The 23,473-nt window shown below is 37.9% G+C and overlaps 1 protein-coding gene across 4 annotated transcripts in view; it reads right to left on the bottom strand.

Moving 5' to 3' along the window:
• LOC141402609 (uncharacterized) overlaps positions 1-23,473 on the bottom strand; it is an 83,071-nt gene that overhangs the window by 7,315 nt on the left and 52,283 nt on the right. For 2 of the 4 annotated variants that reach the window (XM_073984246.1, XM_073984245.1), the window contains exons 3-9: positions 22,997-23,076; positions 22,553-22,716; positions 10,556-10,656; positions 10,339-10,453; positions 2,123-2,256; positions 1,755-2,045; positions 6-1,693 (exon numbers count right to left, since the gene is read on the bottom strand). In XM_073984246.1, the coding sequence (XP_073840347.1) occupies positions 6-1,693; positions 1,755-2,045; positions 2,123-2,256; positions 10,339-10,453; positions 10,556-10,656; positions 22,553-22,716; positions 22,997-23,033 (2,530 nt within the window). In that variant the 5' untranslated portion in view covers positions 23,034-23,076. The remainder of the gene's footprint in view (positions 1-5; positions 1,694-1,754; positions 2,046-2,122; positions 2,257-10,338; positions 10,454-10,555; positions 10,657-22,552; positions 22,717-22,996; positions 23,077-23,473) is intronic. The other 2 variants (XM_073984249.1, XM_073984248.1) reach the window with 1 other exon arrangement.

Below are 23,473 nucleotides of genomic sequence, written 5' to 3'. Positions count from 1 at the left end.
CGGACGATTATTGGCGTTATTTTCATGATGATGCTGTTGTGGTTGCTGTTGTTGATGATGGAGATTATATTGATGCGGCGAAAGCGGTTTAAGCGTTGGATTTAAAGCATCGTTAAGCGTAACATCGTAATCATTTTCGTAGAGCTCATCCAATGTGGCCTTGCTCGATGACACCGATGACTCGGGCTGATGATGCGATTGAGCGCTAACTGATGATGGTAACATGCTACGTGGTGGCAATGTGGTACGTGAGCCAGATTCACGTAACAGCGGAGCCCCATGTTCGAGTAAATGTACACCGGACATGGTTGACAAAATGTCCGCAGCACTACTGTCAGTGGTGTGTGACTCTACGTGGGGTTGCTGGTGCTTGTGAGCCGAGCCAACGGGTTGTAGGCCCCTTGGTAAGTATGGACTGCCACCACGCGATGGTAGGAATGGTCGTTTAACAACACGTACCGCGGCAGGACGACTGGTGGGTAAGTTGGATTTGTTTGGTGTTTCAGATTCCTCAGCAGTGTGGGCCTCAGCCTCATCTATAACTTCGGAATCAACGGGGTCTTTGGTAGCGGCTGCAGCATTGCGTGATCTTAATGTGCCCTGCACTGGTTTACGTCTGTTTGCCGTTAAACTGGTTCTACTTTTGATGGGGGTCTTAACTTCAACTTCTTCTTCATCTTCTTCGATTTCTTCAATGGGATCGGGTATTTTGGGTTTTTTGGCACCCTTGCGTGCAGAGCTCTGTGGTCGGCCACGTTTGGCTGGACGTTCGTCATAATCATCATCCACAAAATCGACATCATCTTGAGCTGGTACACGTCCACGCTTACGACCATTCAAAGAGTTGCGTCTACGACCACCATTGCGGGCACTGTAACGATCATCGTATTCTTCTTCATCGTCGATGGTTTTCTTATCGGAGACCACTGGTTTTCTTAGAGTTCGGGTAGGTTTGCGAGCAATGCCTGAGGCTCTGCGAGGAGGAAGATCTTCTTCTTCCTCATCAACTGGATCATCGACTATACGTTTTTTGTTCTGACCTCTACGTGGCCTGACATCGTATTCTTCATCTTCATAGTAGTCTTCTTCATCCTCAGATCCTGCTGGAGCCGAGGTTGTAGCTGTTTTTTGTATGGGATATTTGAATTTATTCTTTTCATTGATGGGTACGGGGCGAGCAATTCGTGGAGGTGCTCTAGGACGCGAATAAACCGAAGAAGGTGATGCCTTGGGTGTTACGAATTCTTCAAGAGGTTTGGGTGTGGTCCTGACTTTTGGTGGGGCATCTTCGTCGGCAGCAGCTTCTTCTTGATCGGGTATTTTAGAATCGGGTTTTTCATATTCATCTAAATCGTCAACCTCATCAATGGGTGCTGCTGTTGTTGAGGTGCGCTTTTCATTGATACGTCTACGGCCAGTTTGACGGCGTGGTGGTTCTTCAGGTTCCTCAACATCATCTACAACAGCAGGTATGGCTTTGCGACGACCACCCAATACGGGACGATCATCACTGAAGCTTCGTTTTTCATCGGCATTGGTACGTCCAGAAAATCCGCCTGGTTTGCGACTGGTTATTTTACGTCTTTCAGCGGCTGGTGTTGGTTTACCACGTGTCTTCGGTTTCGGCTTATCAAAGTCATAATCATCTTCGTCATCCACCTCGTCTTGGAAACGTTTACGTGAGTTTGGTCGTCTAGAGATGAATTTAACTTATTTTATTTTTGTTTTTTTTTTATGATTTATTTGAATCTTACCTTGGTTTCTCATCTGCCAGAGAACGTTTCTCATCTTCATAGTCTTCATCCTCATACTCAGCAATGGGGCGACGATGACGTGGACGATTCTTGCGCCTCTTATTTACACGTTCCTCATAATAATCTTCATCATATTCCTCTTCATCGTAATAATCATCAACGGGTCTACGGCTGCCGGGTCTACGTAAGGGCCTTAGCGGTCTAACTGGACGTCTGCGTTGTGTTGGTGGTGGTTCTGTGGTTGTTGTTGTAGTTGAGGTGGTAGTCGTTGCCATATACAAATCGTCATTTCTTTAGGTGGCGGGAAGAGGAGATGGCAAAGTGTAAGTAAATACTTTTTCTGAGAATGAATGTGGTTTCAAAATTACCTGTTCCAATATTTTGTTGAACCTTCACAATCCACATCGGAAGCAAAGTGACAGATGAATGTTTTCTGATCGAAGGCTGTGAAATTGGCACAAAGGAAATCGTGTCTTATACCGTAGACGCAATGATGATAAAGCTGTAAACATGAAAAAAGAAGCAATCGTTAAATATTTTTACGAAAGTAACTGGTAGAGTTAACTTAATATAAATGAATTGCTGTTAATTTAAGAAATTAAATTTACAACCACAATTACTGAAAAGAGAATTCCTAGCACTACTTTTCTATGTTTGTTTTGCTATTGTTCTTGTTGTACGCTTTTAATTCTCTCTCTCTCTTCATTTGTTTCGAGCATTTAGTTGTAGCTTACATTGTTTGTCATTCATATTTACTACCCCTGCCCCATTAGTTGTTTACACTAATTCGTCTGTTTGTATAGGAGTATGTATGTGCATGTCGCGTGATCATTGTGGAACATTCTACGTTAAGGAGACTAGAACAGGCGAGGGAGTAGTATTTCGGAGCGCAACTTAAAATCGTCAGTGTAATCTATAGAGTAAAGAGGTAACCTGAATAGGGTAAAGCTGTGTGCTTACTAGTTACTAGATTGTGCTTGTAGAGCGATAAAGTAATCCAAAACGACCCCTGTTATATTTGGTACAAATCGTATCCGGGAATAAAACAACGTCTACACGGGATTAAGTTATACCTAATTCCGTAACAATATTAATGTGTTCAGAAACATTCCATAAACACTCTTCACTTCGGTGTCACCTTGTCAATTTGGGTCATGAAACCCTTGTCAAAGGCCTTTCTTTCAAGTACTGATTTTACAACTGTTTGTATAAAGTGAGCAAATAAATGATTGATGGTTGTTTTCACGAAACAATGAATATATTTTGTTATTGTGGCTAGTATCCATTCGTACACAGAAAGAAATTATTTCAAGAATTTCTACTTTTTTTTGTTGCATACTGTACATGTACCTCACATAGGATACATGTACAGTTTCTTATATCCATCCGAAAGCTACTATTTTTTCAAAAATATGTAAGAATTTCATGAGATGCAAAATCACTTTCCTATTTTTTCCCTACTTTCCCATTATTTGCTCTAATATTTCCTCTCTTGTTTGGTAAATCCGCTCAACTTTGTTCTCTTTTTCTTTTGGATGGTCTCATCGTCTCACCATCACGTTTATACTGTATCAACAAACCACAACACAAAAACCTGACTGAAATACAGCTAAACGTGGTGTTTCCTCCCCACCATCGTCTCACCATAACATTGAGACTATATAAACAAACCACAACAACACCCAACCTGACTGAAATACAACTAAACGCTTTACGCTAAACTATCACCGTTGCAACGCGTCGTAACAATCAACAAAGCTTAACATGCCTATACCAAAGGGATGTCTTTCGAAACTGCATTGAACGACGTAGTGAGGCACATGGAGAAGAACATGGAGGGATCGAACTTCACACAGGCTGCCTTCATCGATATTGAAGGACAAGGTGTTAGAATCATTAACTCAAGATTAGGAGAGAGTTCCATTAGGAAATCGGTTACTAGGGGCACACCTCAGGGAGTAGTACTTTCACCTCTGCTTTGGCTTCTGGGTATAAATGAGATACTGAAGGGTTTCGAAAACTTGGGAACTATGATCGTTGCCTATGCCGTCGATGTAGTCATCCTTATAATCGACAAATTTATTTCGAAAGCATCCCACTATCGGTTTTGGAGGTTATATAAATCAGGTCTTTCAACGGCCAATGAACAATAAACAGCCAGGCGGCATTCTAGGCACTCAATATTGATAACATGTGTAGAGAATTGTTGGGAAGACTGAAGAACTGCTCTCGATTGGCAGAACAAGCTCGGTTGTAGGATCTCAAGGCTTATACGGCCGGTTATATTAAGTCGTAGAACTTCTATGATGGGCCCAATGTATGCCGGTTTTATAAATTGAATCAGTTCTGTGGCGTCTTCCAAGCGGGGATTCTAGCTATTGTAAAGGAACTGGAATTGATTCACCTCAACTAGCGTGGTTCTTAGAGACCGATAGTGGAATTTGCGGCACTCCAGACACTCAAATCCTGCTCTATTAGATCCATGATTGATAACATGTGTTGAGAATTGTTGGGAAGACTGAAGAACGAAATAACGTTCTGCTGAGTACTTTGTTGTGAGATTGTTGGAAATTGTTATTGAAATTGTGTGTATACCTCTTCTGTGTATCCCCCTTCAGCAATTAACTTGACAACTTCTACACAGAGATCTATCTGACCGCGATTGATAAAACGAGCCCGGTTGAAGGATATTGAGGCTTATGTGGCCGGTAATATAGAGTCTTAGAACTTCCTTATTACTCCTAAACAAGGCTCAGATCAGAATTATTGTAGGGGTTATGAGGGCACACTGATACGTAAGATCCAGAACTTGTCGGTGGGATAATAGTGTCAATTAATGTAGGCTCTGCGAGGATGAGGAGTAGACGGAAACCATTGAGCACCTTCTATGTCATTCTCCAATGTTAAGTAACAGTAGACACATTCTCTTCGGCGACTATGAGTTTTCTTCTGCCTCAGGCCTATCTATCATGGACTCATCAGTCATTGTCCTTTTCACAAGAACCCAAGCTTAAAAGCGAGAAAAAACTGACGATTACTTACTTCTCTTTCTTAACAACCAACATTCTAGTTATAACACCCTTTCATTCTATCTTTTCTTGTCTACTTACAAGATTAACACAATGTTCCTTTGGTCTCCGAGTGAAGCGGCTGCACTAATTACAGTCTCGCGTGCTAAACCCTAAACCTAGATCTTCAACATAGTTATTATACCCTCAGCATTTATTCTAACGGGACTATCCACACTTTCATACGGGCAAATAATGGTATGTTTGGACCTAATCCGTTTGAGACAATTTGGAGTCGATTTAGTAATGTCCGTCCCTCTGTCTGCTTCTGGCTGGCTGGAGCGCACGCTAATACTCGAACGGATGATCCGATTTTGTCCAAAATGTGCCCTTCGACATATTTTTTCCAAACTTAGTTTAAGTTCGAACATAGTCCACATCGGTCCACTCCTTCGGGTACCTCCCCGACAAAAGTTCGAACATGTTCGGAAAAATTTGTGCGCACGATTACTCTTGATGGAAGTAACCGATTTGGTGCAAACTGTGGACATCGTGAAATGTCTACCAGATATAGATATATATGGTCTATATCGGTCCACTCCTTCGGGTACCTCCCACATAAAATTTCGGTTTAGGATCTGCTCTCGAATCGCTTTAATTTTTGTTGTAACAGCTTGTATTCACTACCAAGTTCTAACAGGGGCAAGTCCATGTTTCCTGAGAAAATAGCTCGAAAGTTGTAAAAACCCATATGGCACCGAGTGTTGTGGCTGGAGCGCTCGATAACTTTCGAACGGATCAACCGATTCAAACCAAATTTTGCACTTTGTAATATTTTGCCCAAACTTACTTTATGATCCATATTGTCCACTCCTTCGGGTCCCTCCTCCACAAAAGTTCAACATTTCTCGGTAAAATTATCCGAACGATAACTCTAGAAGCGAGCAATCGATTTGATACAAACTTTACACATCGTATTATTCCTCCCAGATATAGATCGGTTTCGAATATGGGCCATATCTGTCCACTACTTTGGGTACCCCCCACACAAAATTTCGGAAAAGTTCAGTTTAGGACCTGCACTCGAATCGCTTTGATTTTTCTTGAATTCACTGCCCCCATTACGAAGGTACAAGTTTTTTCAAGGACAAGTCCATACTTCCTGAGAAAATGGCCCAGAAGCTGTAAAAAGCCCTATGGCACCATTTGTAGGGGCTGGAGCGCACGATAACTCCTGAACGGATCAGCCAATTTGGTCCAATATGTTAGCTCTGTAATATTTTAAAAATTATCCATTTTTTGAAGTTAAACTATGTTTGTACAAAATATTACCGAGGCAATATTTTGGACCAAATTGGCTGATCCGTCCAGGAGTTATCGTGCGCTCTAGCCACTTAAGATACCTTAATGTACCTCATAAGTTCGACATTTTTGTTAAGAAGCATTTTATTGCCTGTTCAAAGAGCTTTTGGAAATTTATACCGATGCTACTCCTTGTGGTCCTTTTAACAGCGATATTATGTCTTTCGTGGGCAAGTGCATACTTCCTGACATTGTAGTCCGAAAGCTGTAATATATGCGGTGACAAACTGAAGTGACTGGTGGTGATCCGGTAATCCATTCGATATTGTCGTCAATAGATGAAAGTTTCAATACTCACATGCTGAGGGTATATCTTTGTCGGTAAATCCAACTGATAGTTTTTTACTTATTTTAATATGATTCCAAATTTTTGTCATTATGCTCGCCTTTTCTGTAAAGAATCCGAAGATTCAAGATGCAAATACGCAGATCATGTGGGTTTTTTCTCCTTTTTATTTGATTTTTAATTATATTACATGTAAGAACGGCGATAAGTTCGGCCGGGCCGAATTTGTTACACAGCAATTTCGGTAAAACAATGTGGCTAATCTTCAAAATACCGAAATTCGGGAGGTACCGTTCTATTCAATGTTTTTAGACTCAATGAAGACTAAATACCAAATTACCGATATTTAGGTAAGATAATGTGCCTAAAACCTTCTATATACCGAAAATCAAGATGTGCGCTTCTACAGGAGATATAGGAAGACGTAGATCTATATTGATAATTCTCTTCTGGAATATTTTATAACCCCATGGAAGACTAAATAACAAATTTCAGTCTTTCGGTAGGATATTGACGTCTCAACCTTCAGAACTACGTAAATCTATATCTATATTATATAGGGTCTAAATCCAAGCGTGGACCTATACCGACGAATTTTAGTCATTTCGGTTGGTTGTTGTGGCCACAACCTTCAATATGCCGAAAATTAGGAGGTACCGTTCAATGGGGGCTATATGGAGGCTTGGACCTTTCATATGAAAAGTTGTATACCCCCAACGAAGACCAAATACCAAATTTCAATCATTTCGATGGTTAATAGAGGCCACAATCTTCAAAATACCGAAAATCGGAAGGTACCCTTTTCTATGGAGGCTATATGGAGGCGTGGAACTATACCGACGAATTTCAGTCGAAAAGATTTTTACTTCCAACGCAGACTAAATACCAAATTTGAGCCATTTCGGTGGGTTGTTATGGCCACAACCTTCAAAATACCGAAAATCGGGAGGCACCGTTCCATGAGGGCTAAATGAATACGTGGACCTGTACCGACAAATTTCTGGGAGAAAGTTTTATACCATCAACGAAGACTAAATACCAAATTTCCGCCAGTTTGGAGGAATATTGAGCCCTCAACCTTCAAAATACCGAAAATCGGGATGTACCGTTCTATGAGGGCTATATGATAGGGTGGACCTATACAGACAAATTTCTGGGGCAAAATATTATACCCCAACCAAGACAAAATACCAAATTTTATTCATTTTCTTGTAATAATGAGCCTAAAACCTTCAAAATACCGGAAATCGGAAGGTACCGTCCTATGGGGGCTAAATGAAGGCGTAGACATATACCGACAAATGTCATATTGAAAGTTGAATACCTCAAGTGAAGGCAAAATACCAAATTTTAGACATTTCAGTTGATTATTGTGGCCACAACCTTCAAAATACCGAAAATCGGGAGGTACTGTCTATGGTGGCTATATGAAGGCGTGGACCTATACCGACAAATTTCATATGGTATGATTTATATCCCAAATGAAGACTAAATATTAAATTTCAGCCATTTCAGTAGATTATTGTGGCCACAACCTTCAAATACCGAATATCGGTAGGTACCGTTCTATCGACAAATTGTAGAGGAAAACTTTTATATTCTCAACAAAGAGTATATACCAAACTGCAGCTATTTCGGAGTGACAATGAGGCTAAAACATAAAAAATACCGAAAATCGGGTGGTACCGTTCTATGGGGGCTATTTCAATACCAAACATCCTAGCAGTAGTATAAACTTCTATACCAAATTACAAAGCTGATTAAGAATATAAATATATAATTTATAGGGTCTCCGATGAATATTTCGATGTGTTACAAACGGAATGACAAAATAAGTTATACCCTCCATATTATGGTGGAGGGTATAATTAATAGTAACCAGTAATGAAAGGATCAGAATTGGGCGGGGCTGACTATATAAAACCCGTGTTGTAGGGCATACGTCTCTCTTTCGCTCTCTCCACAAACAGCGCGTGCGTTAATACATTGCTATAACTAAAAATCATTGAAACAAGCGACAGCATAACCTTCTTCATTGACTTCTGAACGAAGACTGAGTGGTGGTTGTTCTGTTGTTATTCTCATTAAGGGCACGTATGCCCCTTTTGATACACCTATTTTAGGGTGCCACCGTGGTGCAATGGTATGCACAACCTACTTGCAAGCTAAAGGTATGCGATTCGATTCCCAGGCCCAGGCAACATTAAATTTTCAACGATGCCAAAATACCCCTCAGCCATGAAAAACTTCTCTTCAAGTGGTGTCTTAAGACACGCCGTTTGGTGCAGCGAATATGTCAAATCGGCCGAAAATATATATGTGAGCTATATCCAAATCTGAACCGATTTCGATATATAGTTTCGCACATTTATTTCTAGACCAAATTCAGTCACGCATTCCAAATTTCATCAAAATCGGACGTATATAGCGTGTTTTTAGTGCAGCAAATACGTGAAATCGGCTGAAAATATATATGGGAGCTATAGCAAAATCTGAACCGATTTTCACCAAAAGTAATAGCGTTCTTCCTATGGTTAAAAAACATATTCCCCAATTTTCAGTTGAATCGGGCAATAAATGCGACCTGTACGTTGCGAACGGACGGACGGACATGCATAAATCGACTCAGAAAGTGATTCTATGTATATGACTAGGAGGAACTATGGGTCTATTTCGTTTCCTTTTGTATGTTACATACAAATGCACAAAAACTTAATACCCCTTGCCACAGTGTGGTAGGCAAAATTTTCAAATAAATAAAAATAAGCTTGAGCCAGGCTGGGGTTTGGACCTACGTACGTGAAATACATATGAAAAAAGGTGTTGTCACGGCGTGTTAACGTTCAGAGCCTAACTCATAACTTCCAAAGGCTACGCTAAGCGTTTGTCATGGAAGCCAAATATCCATCTCTGTAAAGAAATTGCATTTGAAGGAGGAACAGTTCGATAACAGCGAAGCCGCTCCACAGCCGATATGTCTGATGAGCCTCTACCAAAGGCGAAGCATGCCACATAGTAGTGGTTGTGTGGGTTCGAATCTTCGGCTTTCCTTTTTCACTTGCAAAAATCATAGGTCATTATGATCGACTCCAAAGAGAAATTAATTAAGATGGGCTTTCGTCACATGGGAGCTACCCTAAAACATGGCCCTAAGATTTGATTTTCGCTTGTCATCCAACCGAATTTCTTTCCAAAAACAGACAATTTACATTTGTATAAAAATTTTACTACACATCAATCACAGCTGAGGCTAATCAAAACAAAACTCTCACACATAATTACTTAATTTTGTTTGTCCAAAAAACTGTTGAATGAATGAAACCGGTATTAGAGACAAAGCAACAATAACAAACAAAACAATAATAATAGCTTTTTTGGCAGCTGCGAACAGTAAAGGTAGGTTTTATTTTTGGGTCAAGATCAACATATTAAAAACATGCTATACGATCGTCGTCTTTCAAGGTAAAGAGGGTATTGAACAGAGGAAAATGGCCAACCAACCTTTAGCACGAATGAATGATCTCCATAAAAAGGTGCATTATTAACTGTAATTATCTTTTCCACAATAACAATCCTACAAAAATTGGATAAAAGTTACCAATAAAATTTCGTTAATGGGTCAAGGTCAGGTTTTACATTGTGGGGTAAAAGTAAGAGAAAAGATAAATTCTAAACACTAAATGGTAACTTAATTCAAGGTTGGAATTATAGGCCCTTTAATGATTAATTATTACGAAGACGTTTAAAAGGCTGCGTTCATTTTAGAACAATAATTAATTGGTCTCTCTTTTTTTCTATACATGTAGATACGTATTAGATACGAGTATCATTGGAAAATTTTTCCGATATTATTGAATATCTCCCTCATATGTATATTGTGTGGAATTTTATATGTGTGTAATAAATATATACAAGTATCCTTATTTACCTGACATTTGTATTCTATGGATGCATAGAAACCATCATGCAAACCATCGCACTTGAAATGGATTTCATCATCGGGTGGTGTGGTTGACAAGAATGGATAGGATGACAAATTGTAGCTGCAATTAAAAAATGCGAGTTAAGATTAAAATGTGATAATCGATAATGTGGCTTGAAATGTTGTTTTTCTTTAGTTGAACTAATAACAAGCAATGTCTTACCCTCTTAACTCTCGGGGCAAATTGGGATCCCAAATGTAATCGATTTGTGGTATACCAGTCAATTTGGATTCTCTTGAATTTGGTTTGGGTGTTGCCTCCTCCTGTAAAAGGAAAAATATGAATATTTGATTAGTTAAATGTTAAAGGTTGTATAAGCCAAGTAAGAAAGTATCAGTCAGCTGTAGCGACTGAGCTATAACATCCGCCTCGGACCTAAAGAAAATAATCAAACACAATACTTCTGACATCTATAGGGGTTTTTTGAGTTTTTTAACAATTACTCAAGAAGTATGGTTTTGCAGCCGAAAAAAAATTACCATGTTAACTAGGGACGCATACAGAACAGAAAATTTAAAAACGACCGGACAAACTTTGTGTGTGAGGTATCGGTTTCTCCTTTCGAGGGTTATCTTACGTACTACCCAGTTTAGTTGATGCCGGCAGCCTTTTTTCGTAAGAACTTTTTGCAAACAATTTCAAAACGATCAGAGACGAGCTATTGAAGTGCAATTTTCCCAAATTTTGTGTGGGATGTAACCGAAGGACGGTACCAATATAGTCCATATTCCGACCTGATACATGACTAGATGAAATAATACGATGTTCAAAGTTTGGACCAATCAGAATATCACTGCGAGAGTAATCTTGCGGATTTGCCATTTTAGTTGGTGCCGTCAAAGTTTCTTGGAGGTTTTAGGCCATTATCTCGGGAAGTATAAACTTGCGCACGTCGTATGCAGAGCCGCAGAGACAACATGCTGACAAAAAATTCAAAACGAAATGAGAAGTGCTCTTAAACTTTACTTTATCTGAATTTTGTGTGGGAGTGGACCGAACACGATCTAGATAACAAAGGAATAACACGATGTACAAAGTTTGGACCAAATCGATTGCTCCCTTCGAGAGTTAAAGGTCACACCATTTTACAGAAAATTGTTGAATTTTTGTGGGGGAGGTACCCGTAGGAGTGGACCGATAAGGTCCATCTTCGAACTTAAACTAAGTTTGGTCAAGATATTATAAAAAATTGTTCCACAAACATCCCAGATGGGATAAGGGAGACTTCTCTCAAAAATATAACGATATTTAAAATTGTTTGGGTTGATTCGTTCGAGAGTTATCGTGCGCACCAGCCAGCCAGACAGACGGACCGACATGGCTAAATGGACTACAAATTGATTGAAACGAATTTCGTCCAAAAATACTTGGGGTCTAAAACCGTTATTTCGATTAGGCACATTTTTGGTCGTATCAAAATGTGTATGTCCCCGTTAGCCTAAAGGCTAATTAATTAGTGGAGAAAATTGGCATTGTTCTCCAAGGGGTAAGGCAGGGTGATATGATAGTGCCAAAGAAAACTTCTCAATGAGATTGTACTTGAAAAATAGAAGGCCGGTATGCTATACAGCAAATGCTAAGGATTGGGAAAGGAGTCACAACAACTCCTAAAGGTGATACACTGTGACAGACATGATGTAAAACATCTCGTCTCCAGCTTCACCCAAGGCAAAATTCTGCCCTGCCCATCACCTTAAAATTATAATAGGCGATTTTAATGGAAAAATTGGAAGGGAGAACATCTAATGAGGCTGATAGACTTCCCAACGGCAAAAACCAATGTTGTTAGCAGTACCAAATTTAAGCATCTCGACATTCATAAGGGGAACTGGCAGTCTCCAGACCAAAAATAAAAAATCAAATTGATCACGTTGTGATAGATGGAAAACATTTATCGACCGTGTTGGGTATACGATCGTTCCGAGGAGTAAACATAGATCGGATCACCACTTCGTTGCAGCAAAGTTACGTATCCGATTAAAAGTAGCAAATCGCCCACTCCATTGCAAACAAACGCAAAATCCATACTTGGATACCAGAGATCTCCACCAAGTAACCCATGGTATGACCAGGACAGCCCCTTACGTTCAAATGTACTTCAAGCCATGTCTGAATGGCATATATAACTACTCTACAATCAGTAGCAACGCGCAGGGATGGAAAATTAAAAATTTCAAAAAGTACTAAAATGGTACTTTTTTCATCGAAAAGGTACTTTTTTATTATATTTCTAGGAAAAAAAAAATAAAAAAATTTTATTCAGTATAAAACAACAACAAATCTATGAAATCTGAAGAATGTTGTAAATATTTTAGATCATGTAATTGTCCCCCAAACATCCCAGATAGGACAAGGGAGACTTCTCTCATATCAATGAGTGCACCCCGATTCATATTAGCTCAATGGTATGGGACCTACTGTTTATTGCCGAGTCCGAACGGCGTGTCTTAAGACACCACTTGTAGAGAAGTTTTACAAGGCTAAAATACTCAGGAAATTTCGCCAACATCACTGAGGGGTATTTTGCCAGCGTTGAAAATTTGATATTGCCTGGCCTGGGAATCGAACCCACGACCTTTAGCGTGCAAGGCGGGTGTGTATACCATTGCACCACGGTGGCACCCGTGCTTTTAATTTGGTACAGAAGAGCGTTTTAATTTGGTACAGAAGTCTCAATTACTCCTAGGATGTTTGGTATTGAAAATGGGTTCTATCGGTCCACGTTTTGATATGGGCCCCATTCCAATGTATCTCCCGATTTTCAGTATTATGAAGGCTTGAGCAGGTCCCCGTTTTGATATAGCCCCATAGAACGGTTTAAAGGTTTTAGCCTCATTATCCCATAGATATGACTGATATTAGGTATTTTGTAATCGATATTGGTATAAAATATTCCTACAGAGATTTGTGGGTATAGATACACGTTTTAATATAGCCTAGAGCTGGCAAACTATCGATAGTTTATCGTTTAAAAGTATGTTTATATTGAACTTTAAACAAATTATTTTAAATAACACTGTGAACACAAATTTTGGGGAAGAGATAATTCCTTTTGGAGATGAAAGCCCTTGATGAAACCCGAAGGACAGATCCGCCGTGAGTCGAACTTCCGCTTTATGGAGTGATGAATATTTTGCTGGAGACCCTATAAGCCCTCAAGAATTAGCGTGTATCTTTGTCTTCAGTCAAATCGAATGAGGATTATTTTTTTAGAGCACTTCGACCTTCTAACTCGCTTCTATCAATGTCCTTTTCGTCCTTAATTTTAAGAGCCACTAGAAAAGTACCACAAGATGACGTTTTTCAGCTTCGAAATGTTCTGCAAAAACGTCGCTGAGAAAATTTAAGTACGGCTCTCATTGACAACTAATCGATTTTGTCGCGTTTTCTTGGTCGTTTTGTGCACTTACCCTGTTTTTGTTAAGAAAAAGACTATATTTTGTTCTTGTAAAGCAACAGTGAACAAAGATATAACGCTAATTCTTGATGGCTTACATGGTCTCTAGCAAAAACTTCATCACGCCATAACGCGGAAGTTAGACTCACGGCGGATCTGTCCTTCGAGATTCTTAATATACTCACCAAGAGCTTTCATCCCCAAAAGGAATTATCTCTTTCCCAGACTTTCACCTCCATTTTGTTGCATAGTGTAATTTGCGACAGATAGCCCAAAAACATGTTTTGGAGGCCGATGTAAACTTTGTTTTACGTCAGTAATCAAAACAATAGTCGGACTATCGATAGTTTGTCGGTACTAATATGCCCCCACAGAAGAGGTATTGGAAGGTATTACGATACGGTTAGATGTGAAGACTTTTAAATGATAAGTCTACTGTAGTGACTGTAACATCGTATTTCGGATTCTAATCGGGTGGAAGAGCCCCACGAAGAAATTGATCAATACAGGTCAATATTTTGGTATATTCCTAATATAAAGGTACATACCTCCAGATTTTTTTAAATTTCTAGCAATTTGCATACATATATAAAAATGGCAATCTTGTAAGCAATATGCCTTTACCAGAATTTGCAAGAATCTACAAATCTTTACTACGATAACAACTTTCCTTTATGTTATTGAAAAAATAGTAAAAATTTGTAGATTCTTGTAGTTCTGGACCATACCAAAAGTGTGAATTTTGAATTTTTAATTTCACATAAAATTTGTCAACGTGTGGCACTAGAGTATGGGAATGGAACTGAATTGGCTGCGGGGGTACTTCGGTACTTTTTAAAGTGAAATGGTACTGAAAAAAGTACTATTGTACTGAATTTTCCATCCCTGGCACACGAGAGAGCTATCGGTACAAAAGGATAGAGGAGAAACGTCTTTTCCGCAGGAAGAAGAGAGAAATGGAAAAGCTAAAGTTTGAAAAAAAATCAAAATGTACAAGAAACAGAATGAAGTCCGAAAATTCTACCAAAGAGTGAAACATCAAACTGATGGCTTTTGTACAGACAGGTAACTGGTAACTGTTACAGATAGTGTACTAAGTACATAGAAACAACATTTTTCCAAATTGTTGGTATCCGATAGTAGAAGAAGACGACAAAGATACCTCAGATGTAATCCCAGAAGATGATATTGAATGTATAACGCCCGCCAAGCTGTTCAAAACCGACAAACTGATAATGTGTATGTATCAGCTAGTTAGGAAGAACGCGTACCCAACGAATAGAATCTGAGCCTCCTGTGTCCCGTCCATAACTATAGGACCATAAGTCTTCTCTCTGTTACTTACAAGATAGTGTCAGGGATATTGTGCGAACGACTAAAGCCTACGGTCAACGAAATAATTGGGTCATACCAATGCGGCTTTATAACTGGCAAATCCACCATTGACCAGTCATTTACACTGGCGCATATCCTGGAAAAGACCCAAGAGATGCAGATCGACACTTACCAATTGTTTTTGTCGATTATGGAGCAACATGTCACTTGCCTATGTCGACGATATTGACATCATGGGTCGGTCGATCAGTAAAAGAAGTAACTGATACTTTTAAAAATGTTGCAAAAGAATTTTTTAAAGCAAGTCTAGCAGTAAAGGGCAACAAACCTGATGGTATCAAAATGATAGAATTCGAACCAACTATGAAATCTGGTACTTATAATTTTGAGGTAGTTAAAGACTTCGTCTGTCTCGGCACCGCCTTAAACACAACAAACAACATCAGTTGTGAAATAATAAGAAGAAGAACACTGGTTTAAAAACAAAGTCATATATCGTCAAACAAAAATAAAATTTACAAAACACTGATACTATACGTGCTAATTTTTGGTCCAAAGTCTGGTAAACAACGACATCAGTATAGTTTAACGTATTGAGATACAAAGATTACAATGTCATGTCATAAAAAAGAGCAAAGATGAACCCGCCAAAAGGCGGGTAAATACGACCCGCATGGCGGTACACACAGAATTGGCCAAGAAAAGGATATGGCTTCGATGGAGTAAACAAGTGGAAGACGAGATCGATCGGTGTTTCAAATTTAAGAAGTAGAACAACAAATAGAGTGGAATTGAAATCTTTTCTTAGTTGGCCTTATAGGACAAATGTTCTGTAGTGGGCCAACTAAATAAGTTCATTAGAATGATGAGGTGGTATTGGCTACACTGTTGCGTGTCTTTTTTAGGGATTGCTACAAAAGTTGATCTTCCTATATTCTTGTTGGCTTATTAAGTACAAGTACAAAATGTGTTTATTTTAAAGCAAAAATTAAAAAAAAAAACAAAACAAAATTATTAATAACAAGTAAGAAAAGTCTATAGTCGGACGGAGCCGACCATGGGATACCCTATACCACTATCCCTGCACAATCGCTTTCCACGGAACTTCTTTTCAATGATTGTGAAAATTTAATTACACTGTGCAACATTTTTAAGGTGATCTTGTGCAAACAATTCGAACTGAGGATTTTTTGAAAGTTCAGACCCAAACGACAAGAAGCCCTAGTTGGGTTTTGTTGTGTCAGATCCAGCTCGGATTTTATGGCCCCATCTAAACATGGTTAAATATTGAGTTTTTAAAGAAATCCAGGGCTATATCTCTGAAACCAAATTTGTAGATAAGGACAAGAATAAAATATTTGGAGAAATAATGAACTCGAAAAACTACATTTATTGCCTCAAATTTCAAAATATATGCAAAAATTCCACAATTTTTATACATTTCGCACCGTATCTCCAAAACCGTTTTTCTGAATACTTTCTTTTGGTAAAATGTAATACACAACTCTTCAGAACATGTCATTGTTGTAAAATGCCCTTATGCCGTTGTTTTCTGTAAATTTTTCAACGTCGATTTAATAAAAATGTAAATAATGTAGTGAAATCCGAAATGCGAGAATAAACTGTTGGTGTAAACAGTGTTTGAAATACGTGTTGTAAAAGATATGATGCAAAATACCTCTGAAACAACATGAAATAAGCATTTTAGAGTTTCAGAATGTTCTAACGAATTGTTAAGAACTTCATTTGGAAGATTTTTGCAAAAGGTTACTTGGTTCAACTCCCAATAGTTTAGCCAATACTGACCAGAATTCAGCAATTATGTAAAATTTTCTATATTTTATAGATTTTGATGCCCTAGATGGAGTTTTTCTTATGTGGTTTTTTCAAAAGATAAGTTCTACTAGTTTAGGGCTACAATATTGCAAGGCCAAATTCCTATTCGTTTCTGAGATAGAGGCCTGATAAATGCAAAAAAAGTGTAGATTTAGCCCGGTTTAGATGAGGCCATAAAATCCGAACTGGATCTGACAGGACAAAACCCTACTAGGGTTTTTGAAGTCTAAATATGTGCTTTCAAAAAATAGATAGTAAAAGTTGTTTGCATTTTAAGTGTAGCATAGTGTTATTAAATATCAGAGATGTAATGTATAATACTTATGGCCAAAACCAAAAAGTTATCTAGCATAACAAAGGCATTTTTGTAGCAGGAAAGGAAAATTTAGTTCACACAAACTAAAATGTAATGAAACCTACTTATGTAGTACTCCTACTTGCGTTGTTTAACCGCTACGTTATTGAAATTTTTACCAATTTCACACAAAAGTTTCAGCCCATTTAACCCGCTAAATGACATCTGTACTTCACGTTGGTTTGTACGCTTCTTCATCATAAACTCAAACTTTGTTTAAAATTTTGCGGGTTATTATCTTGACCTACAGAGCCGCTACAAAATTGGTTAAAATTCTGTTTTTGGTCCATTTCATTCCCTGAACATTTCACGATCATCAGCAAAAACTAATCATTTCTATTCTGGCCCGAACCCAACCTCCTTAAAAAATTCGTTACAATCGGCCCATAATTGCGGCCTTAAGCTTGTTTACAATTTTTAATGGACGGACACACATCGCTAAATCGCTTTCTCTCGTCGAGATATGAATTTTTGCATACCAAATAAGGGGTCTAGGACGAATATTTCGTGGTGTTAGATAAACTTTTGGAGAGACAATATGTAGCATGGGATAAAAATGTGGTTCTCTACACAGAACCCATTATATATTAGGCAGTAGGCCCGTTATCTAGCAAACACTTTATTGCAATTTACATCAGAAGAAAGGTCAGTAGTTTTTTTTCCATATGTAGGCTACTTTGCGAAATATATATGTCCTCAAGGAATTAAAATATCGACCAAAAATAAAATTTTTATATTTTTCATACAAAAGTAATGGTCCATTTCACCCGCTAAAGAATATCAGATCATCCTTCAAAATTGTAGGCATCTTTTTCGACCTATACTCTTACCCGGTGCAAAATTTCGTGACTATTGATGTATAATTGCGACTTCTAGCGAGTTTATTATTACACTACAAACAAATAACCGAATATATTAGGCTGTAACTCTGTTATCTGATCATGCATACCAACATAATTGGCATCAATTGAAAGGTCAAGCGTTCCACTTTCAAGTATATCCCACTTGTCCGGAATGTCACTTCCAGGAATTAAGATATAAGCTGTATATTAAAAATTTTCACAATTTTCACACAAAAGTTTTGGTCCATTTAACCCTCTAAATATTATCGGATCGCCCTCTCAAATTGCAAGCTTCTCCTTTGTGATATACTCTTACCTTATTTAGAATTACGCGTGGATCGGACTATTATTGAGACCTACAGAGCCGCTAGAAAATTGGATAAATATTATGTTTTTGGTCCATTTCACCCGCTAAATATTTCACGATCATCACCAATAAGAATAGGGATCTATTCTGATCTGAACCCGACCTCCATACAAAATTTCGTGACGATCGGTCCATAATTGCGGCCTGGAGCGTGTTAACAATTTATAATGGACAGACGGACGGACGGACGGACGGACAGACACACATCTCAAAATCGCTTTATCTCGTCGAGATATGAAGATTGGTATACCACATTCGGGGTCTCCGACGAATATTTCGCGGTGTTACATGAATTTTTACCAAAACAAACTTATAATACCCTTTTCCACATTGTGGTATAGGGTATAAAAATGTAAATATTTGTTAAATTCGTTGAACAAAACTTTGGGTAATAATTTCGGAATAAAGTTGTTCTAGAAAAAGTGATTTATTTTTTAAATCTGTTTGAGATTTTGTAGCAGAATGCATCTACCTTAGTAAATGTATGGCTGGTGGCCCGAATAGGTTTTCATAGTTTGATTTTTTTCATTCACTAGCAAATACTCGATCGAGTCGAATACCGTAATTAGGCCCCTTGTCTTTAAACGATGACATTTTTATACGCTCTACGATAATATGGAGACTATAATTAAATTTAACACATCGAAATATTCGTCGGAGACCTTATAAAGCATATCATTGATCAGCATAAAATTCTAAGCCGATATAACCTTGTCCATCTGTCCGTCCGTCTGTTGAAATAAATATACAGCTCCCAATTTTACTCCTAGGACCTTTGGTGTTGGAAATGGGCTATTTCGCTCCAGGTTTTAATAAAGTTCCCATTGAACGGTACCTCCCGATGTTCGATATTTTGAAGGTTTTAGCCTCATTATCACACCGAAATGGTTGAAATTTGGTATATAGTTCCTGTTGGGGGTATACAACCTTCCACCTAAAAGTTGTCGTTATACGTTCACGCCTTCACATAGCCCCCACAGAACAGTACCTCCCGATTTTCGGTGTTTTAAAGGTTGTGGCCTCAATTTTCCACCGAAGTGACTGAAATTTTGCACTTAGTCTTAGTTGGGAGTATACAACTTTCTACCTAAAATTTGTCGGTATATGCCCACGCCTTTACATAGCTCCGATAGAACGGTGCCCCCCATTTTCGGTATTTTGAAGCTTGTAACCTCAATTTCCCACCTAAATGGCTGAAATTTGGTATTTAGTCTTCGTTGTAGTTATACAACTTTCCACCAGAAACAAACCCACGTCTTCACATTGCCCCCATATAACGGTACCACCAATTTTCGGTAGTTTGAAATTTTTAGCAACATTATTCAACCGGAATAACTGAAATTTGGTGTTTATTTAGTCTTCGTTGGAGTTACAAAATTTTCCTCCAGAAATTTCTCGGTACAGGTTAACGTTTTATATACCCTACATAGAACGCGTGCTCCCGATTTTCGTTATTTTGAAATTTTTAGCTACATTATGTCCCGGTCCACATTTTTCTATCGAATTGGTTGTAGAATTTTGGAATTTTGTATTCCGAGTAGAAAAACCTATCCAAATCCAGAATATCCAGGTTTAAGTCTAGCCGGGATTGTCCAATTTTATGTATGTGTTTCGAGGATTTTTTTGTTAAATTCGGTCCATGTTTTGGAAAGAACAGTGATAACGCCCCATATGGGATGTTTTGAAGGGAGTATAATCAGTTAGGATATACTATTACTCCTGTAATAAGAGGAAGAGCTTAGTACTTTCATAACTAATTGTTCCTATTCACTTCAAAACATTTGGTAGTGGAGGGTATAAAAAGTTCGGTCCGGCCGAATTTAACACCGTTCTTTCTTATTTCAGAAAAATTGTCTTGTTGCTAAAACTTATAGTAATTTATAATTCCACAATTTATAGTTCCACAAACATCCCAGACGGGACAATGGAGACTTCTCTCATATCAATGAGTGCACCCCGATTCATATAAGCTCAATGATATGGGACCTACTGTTTATCGCCGGGTCCGAACGGTGTGTGATTACTTAGGAAATGTCGCCAACATTACTGAGGGGTATTTTGCCACCGTTGAAAATGTTGATGTTGCCTGACTGGGAAATCGAACCCACGACCTTCTGCGTACAAGGCAGGTGTGCATGCCATTGCACTAAAACTTATTTGCTTAAAACTTATTTTGCTTAAAATTTAAAAAAGCGGTAAGTTCTGCCGGTCCGAACTTTTTATACCCTCTACCATGAAATACTCTGATCGGTCGGTCGGTACCGTTATATGGGGGCTACAATAAAACATGTACCTATGTCCATAATTTTTGTTGGAAAAGTTTCTTGATCACTGGAAACCCTAAATAACAAATTATACATAATTCGGTCTGCAAATGTAGCTAAATACTACTTCAAAATACTTGAAAGGGGGGGCGGTACCTTTAAAGCCTCAAAATACTTTAAATCGGAGTTACCATTATATGGGGGCTATACCAAAACGTGGACTTATCTTGGCAATTTTGTGTAGAGAAGCTTTTTGGTCATTGGAAACCTCAAATGTCAAAATTCATCTAATTCGGTCAAAAAATGGAGCTAAAAGACTCAAAATACCTTAAAGCGGGAGGGACATATACCAAAACATGGACATATCTTCACCAGTGTTGGTGCAGAAGTTTTTTGATCTCTTGAAACTCCAAATGCCAAATTGAAGCCAATTTGGAAGGGAAATGTAGCTAAAATCCTCAAAATACCATATATTGGGAGGTACCGTTATATGTAGGCTATACCAAAACGTGGACCTATTTTGACAATTTTTAGTGGAGAAGTTTCTAGTCCAATAAGAAACTCAAATGTCAAATTTCAGCTAGTTTGGTCAAAAAAGGAAGATAAAATCCTCAAACGTGGAAATATATAGCCCATCTTCGAACTTCGATCTGCCTATGGAAAAAAAGACACTCGGGTACAAAATTTTAGCGTTCTATCTCAATTGCGGACGCTAGAGTGATTACAACAGACGGACGAACGGACAGAGAGACGGACATGGCTAGATCGTCTTAGAATTTTATCCTAATCAAGAATATATATACTTTATAGGGTCGCAAATGATATCCTCCATACTATGGTGGAGGGTATAAAAGTGAATATTTTAAAACCCTCTCGCTAGATTATGAGGTATTTAATAAGCCCACACAAATATTTGGTGATCGGTCCAGACGTTTTCGGTCTAGGACACTTTAAAAAAATTTCGTAGTCGGCCATTCACTTCAAAATATTATAATATATTTTTCTCAAAAATACCGAAATTAGATCAAAATGTGCCCTTTCACATTAAAAAACGATCTCTGAAAAAAAGACTTTGAACAATCCATAAAATTGTAGTTACCCTTAAAGATTTTTGGATCAAATTCGCTTTTATCTTTAAAACCTAGATCTGTGGTAAGGATGCCTGTCAGTCTGCCCTATTTCATTTATTAATAATGTGTTCTTCGTTTTGTCCTCATCTGGATGTCCACATAGTAAAATTATTAGTAAAAATATGTATGTACAGAAATGTTATTTTAGTTTACATTAAACCGAACTTTCTTCATATTGTTAGAAAAATCTCCACATACATACATACATACAAAGGGTTAGGTTTGTCACACATGTCGCGAGGTTAATAGCCTTCGTTAACAATAGAAACAAACAGAATTAACGAAACTCAGAGTTATTCTTGCCAATCAAACGTGATCAGATTTCTGAACAAAAATTTACTTTCGCCTATACCGGCAATGCTTTGCCACCTACCATCAACATTTTTTTTTTTGAATAAAAAGCCTACCGTAAAAGGTTAACTATGTAAATGGAACACTGCGCACAGAGGTGGTGGGGGTGCCAACCATCAACTCATTAATAAACCAAATGCATACCTATTTGTTTGTTTGACCGGCTAATGGCCCCACAAAAAAAAATACTAACGAAAATAGGAAACATTGACAAAAAAGAAAACACTTTTCATTTCAAGAAGTATCCACAGTTTTCTATTAATTCTCAACAACTTCACTTACCTTATGTTCTTCGACTTTCTCCTGCACCGCCGTGGAAAATTCATCAGCACTTGATTCAGCTGCAGGTGTTAGGGGAGTTGTTGTTGATGTTTTAGGGGCAATGGAAACTTTTTTGAATGGCGCAACAGCATCAACCTGTTGAGTTATGGCTAAGACTAAAAGAACTGCAAATAAAAGACGAATTGAATAAATCAACAAAATAACTTAAACCTTGACAATGAAAATAATTAAAACAATAAGTTTTAAAAAAAAAGTTGCGATTCGAATTTTTTGTGATGATGATCAAAATCGTGTTGATAATGATCTTGAGATTTATTTGTTATATGTTTCCTAGTTTGAAGTGTGTTGGTTTTAATAGACAAGGTTACAAATTTTATTATTTAGTAGGTGTCGATTGTTTCAAATTAATGACAGATTGTTGTGATGCGCTTTTGTTTAACTTACCAGCTGCTATTAAACTCCATCGTTTAGCTCTCTTCATTGTGCTCGAAAAAAGCCCTTAGATTAAGAGAATTTTGATAAACCTGTAATGAGAAGATGAGACATTTATTAAAACTTATAGACTTAATAAAAAAAACTTATAGACTAAAACAAAAAAAAAACAAATCTGAAATCTAGGGTATTAGCTATTGTGGTGCATTTTCTGAATTTCAATAAACTTATGCTAACCGCCCAAGATATTTAGGCCTTTTTATGAAAGTGTCAATACAAAAAATATTAGAATGCGTTTCGTAAATAGAGATAGTATAAATAAGACATATATATCATGCCCAATTTATTCCTAGGGGGGAAATGCAGATAGTTGCTACATAAGTGTGTGGAATGCCTAGTATCACTAAGCAGCTGTAGACATAACGAAATTAAAATAAAAACAAGTAAAAAGTATCAGTCGACTTTGTCGACAGAGATATACCTTCAAAC

Source organism: Musca autumnalis, unplaced genomic scaffold (assembly GCF_047663935.1).
Source record: "Musca autumnalis isolate F117 unplaced genomic scaffold, ASM4766393v1 scaffold_4, whole genome shotgun sequence".
Classification (NCBI taxonomy): domain Eukaryota; kingdom Metazoa; phylum Arthropoda; class Insecta; order Diptera; family Muscidae; genus Musca; species Musca autumnalis.
This window is presented reverse-complemented; position numbering and strand designations above follow the sequence as displayed.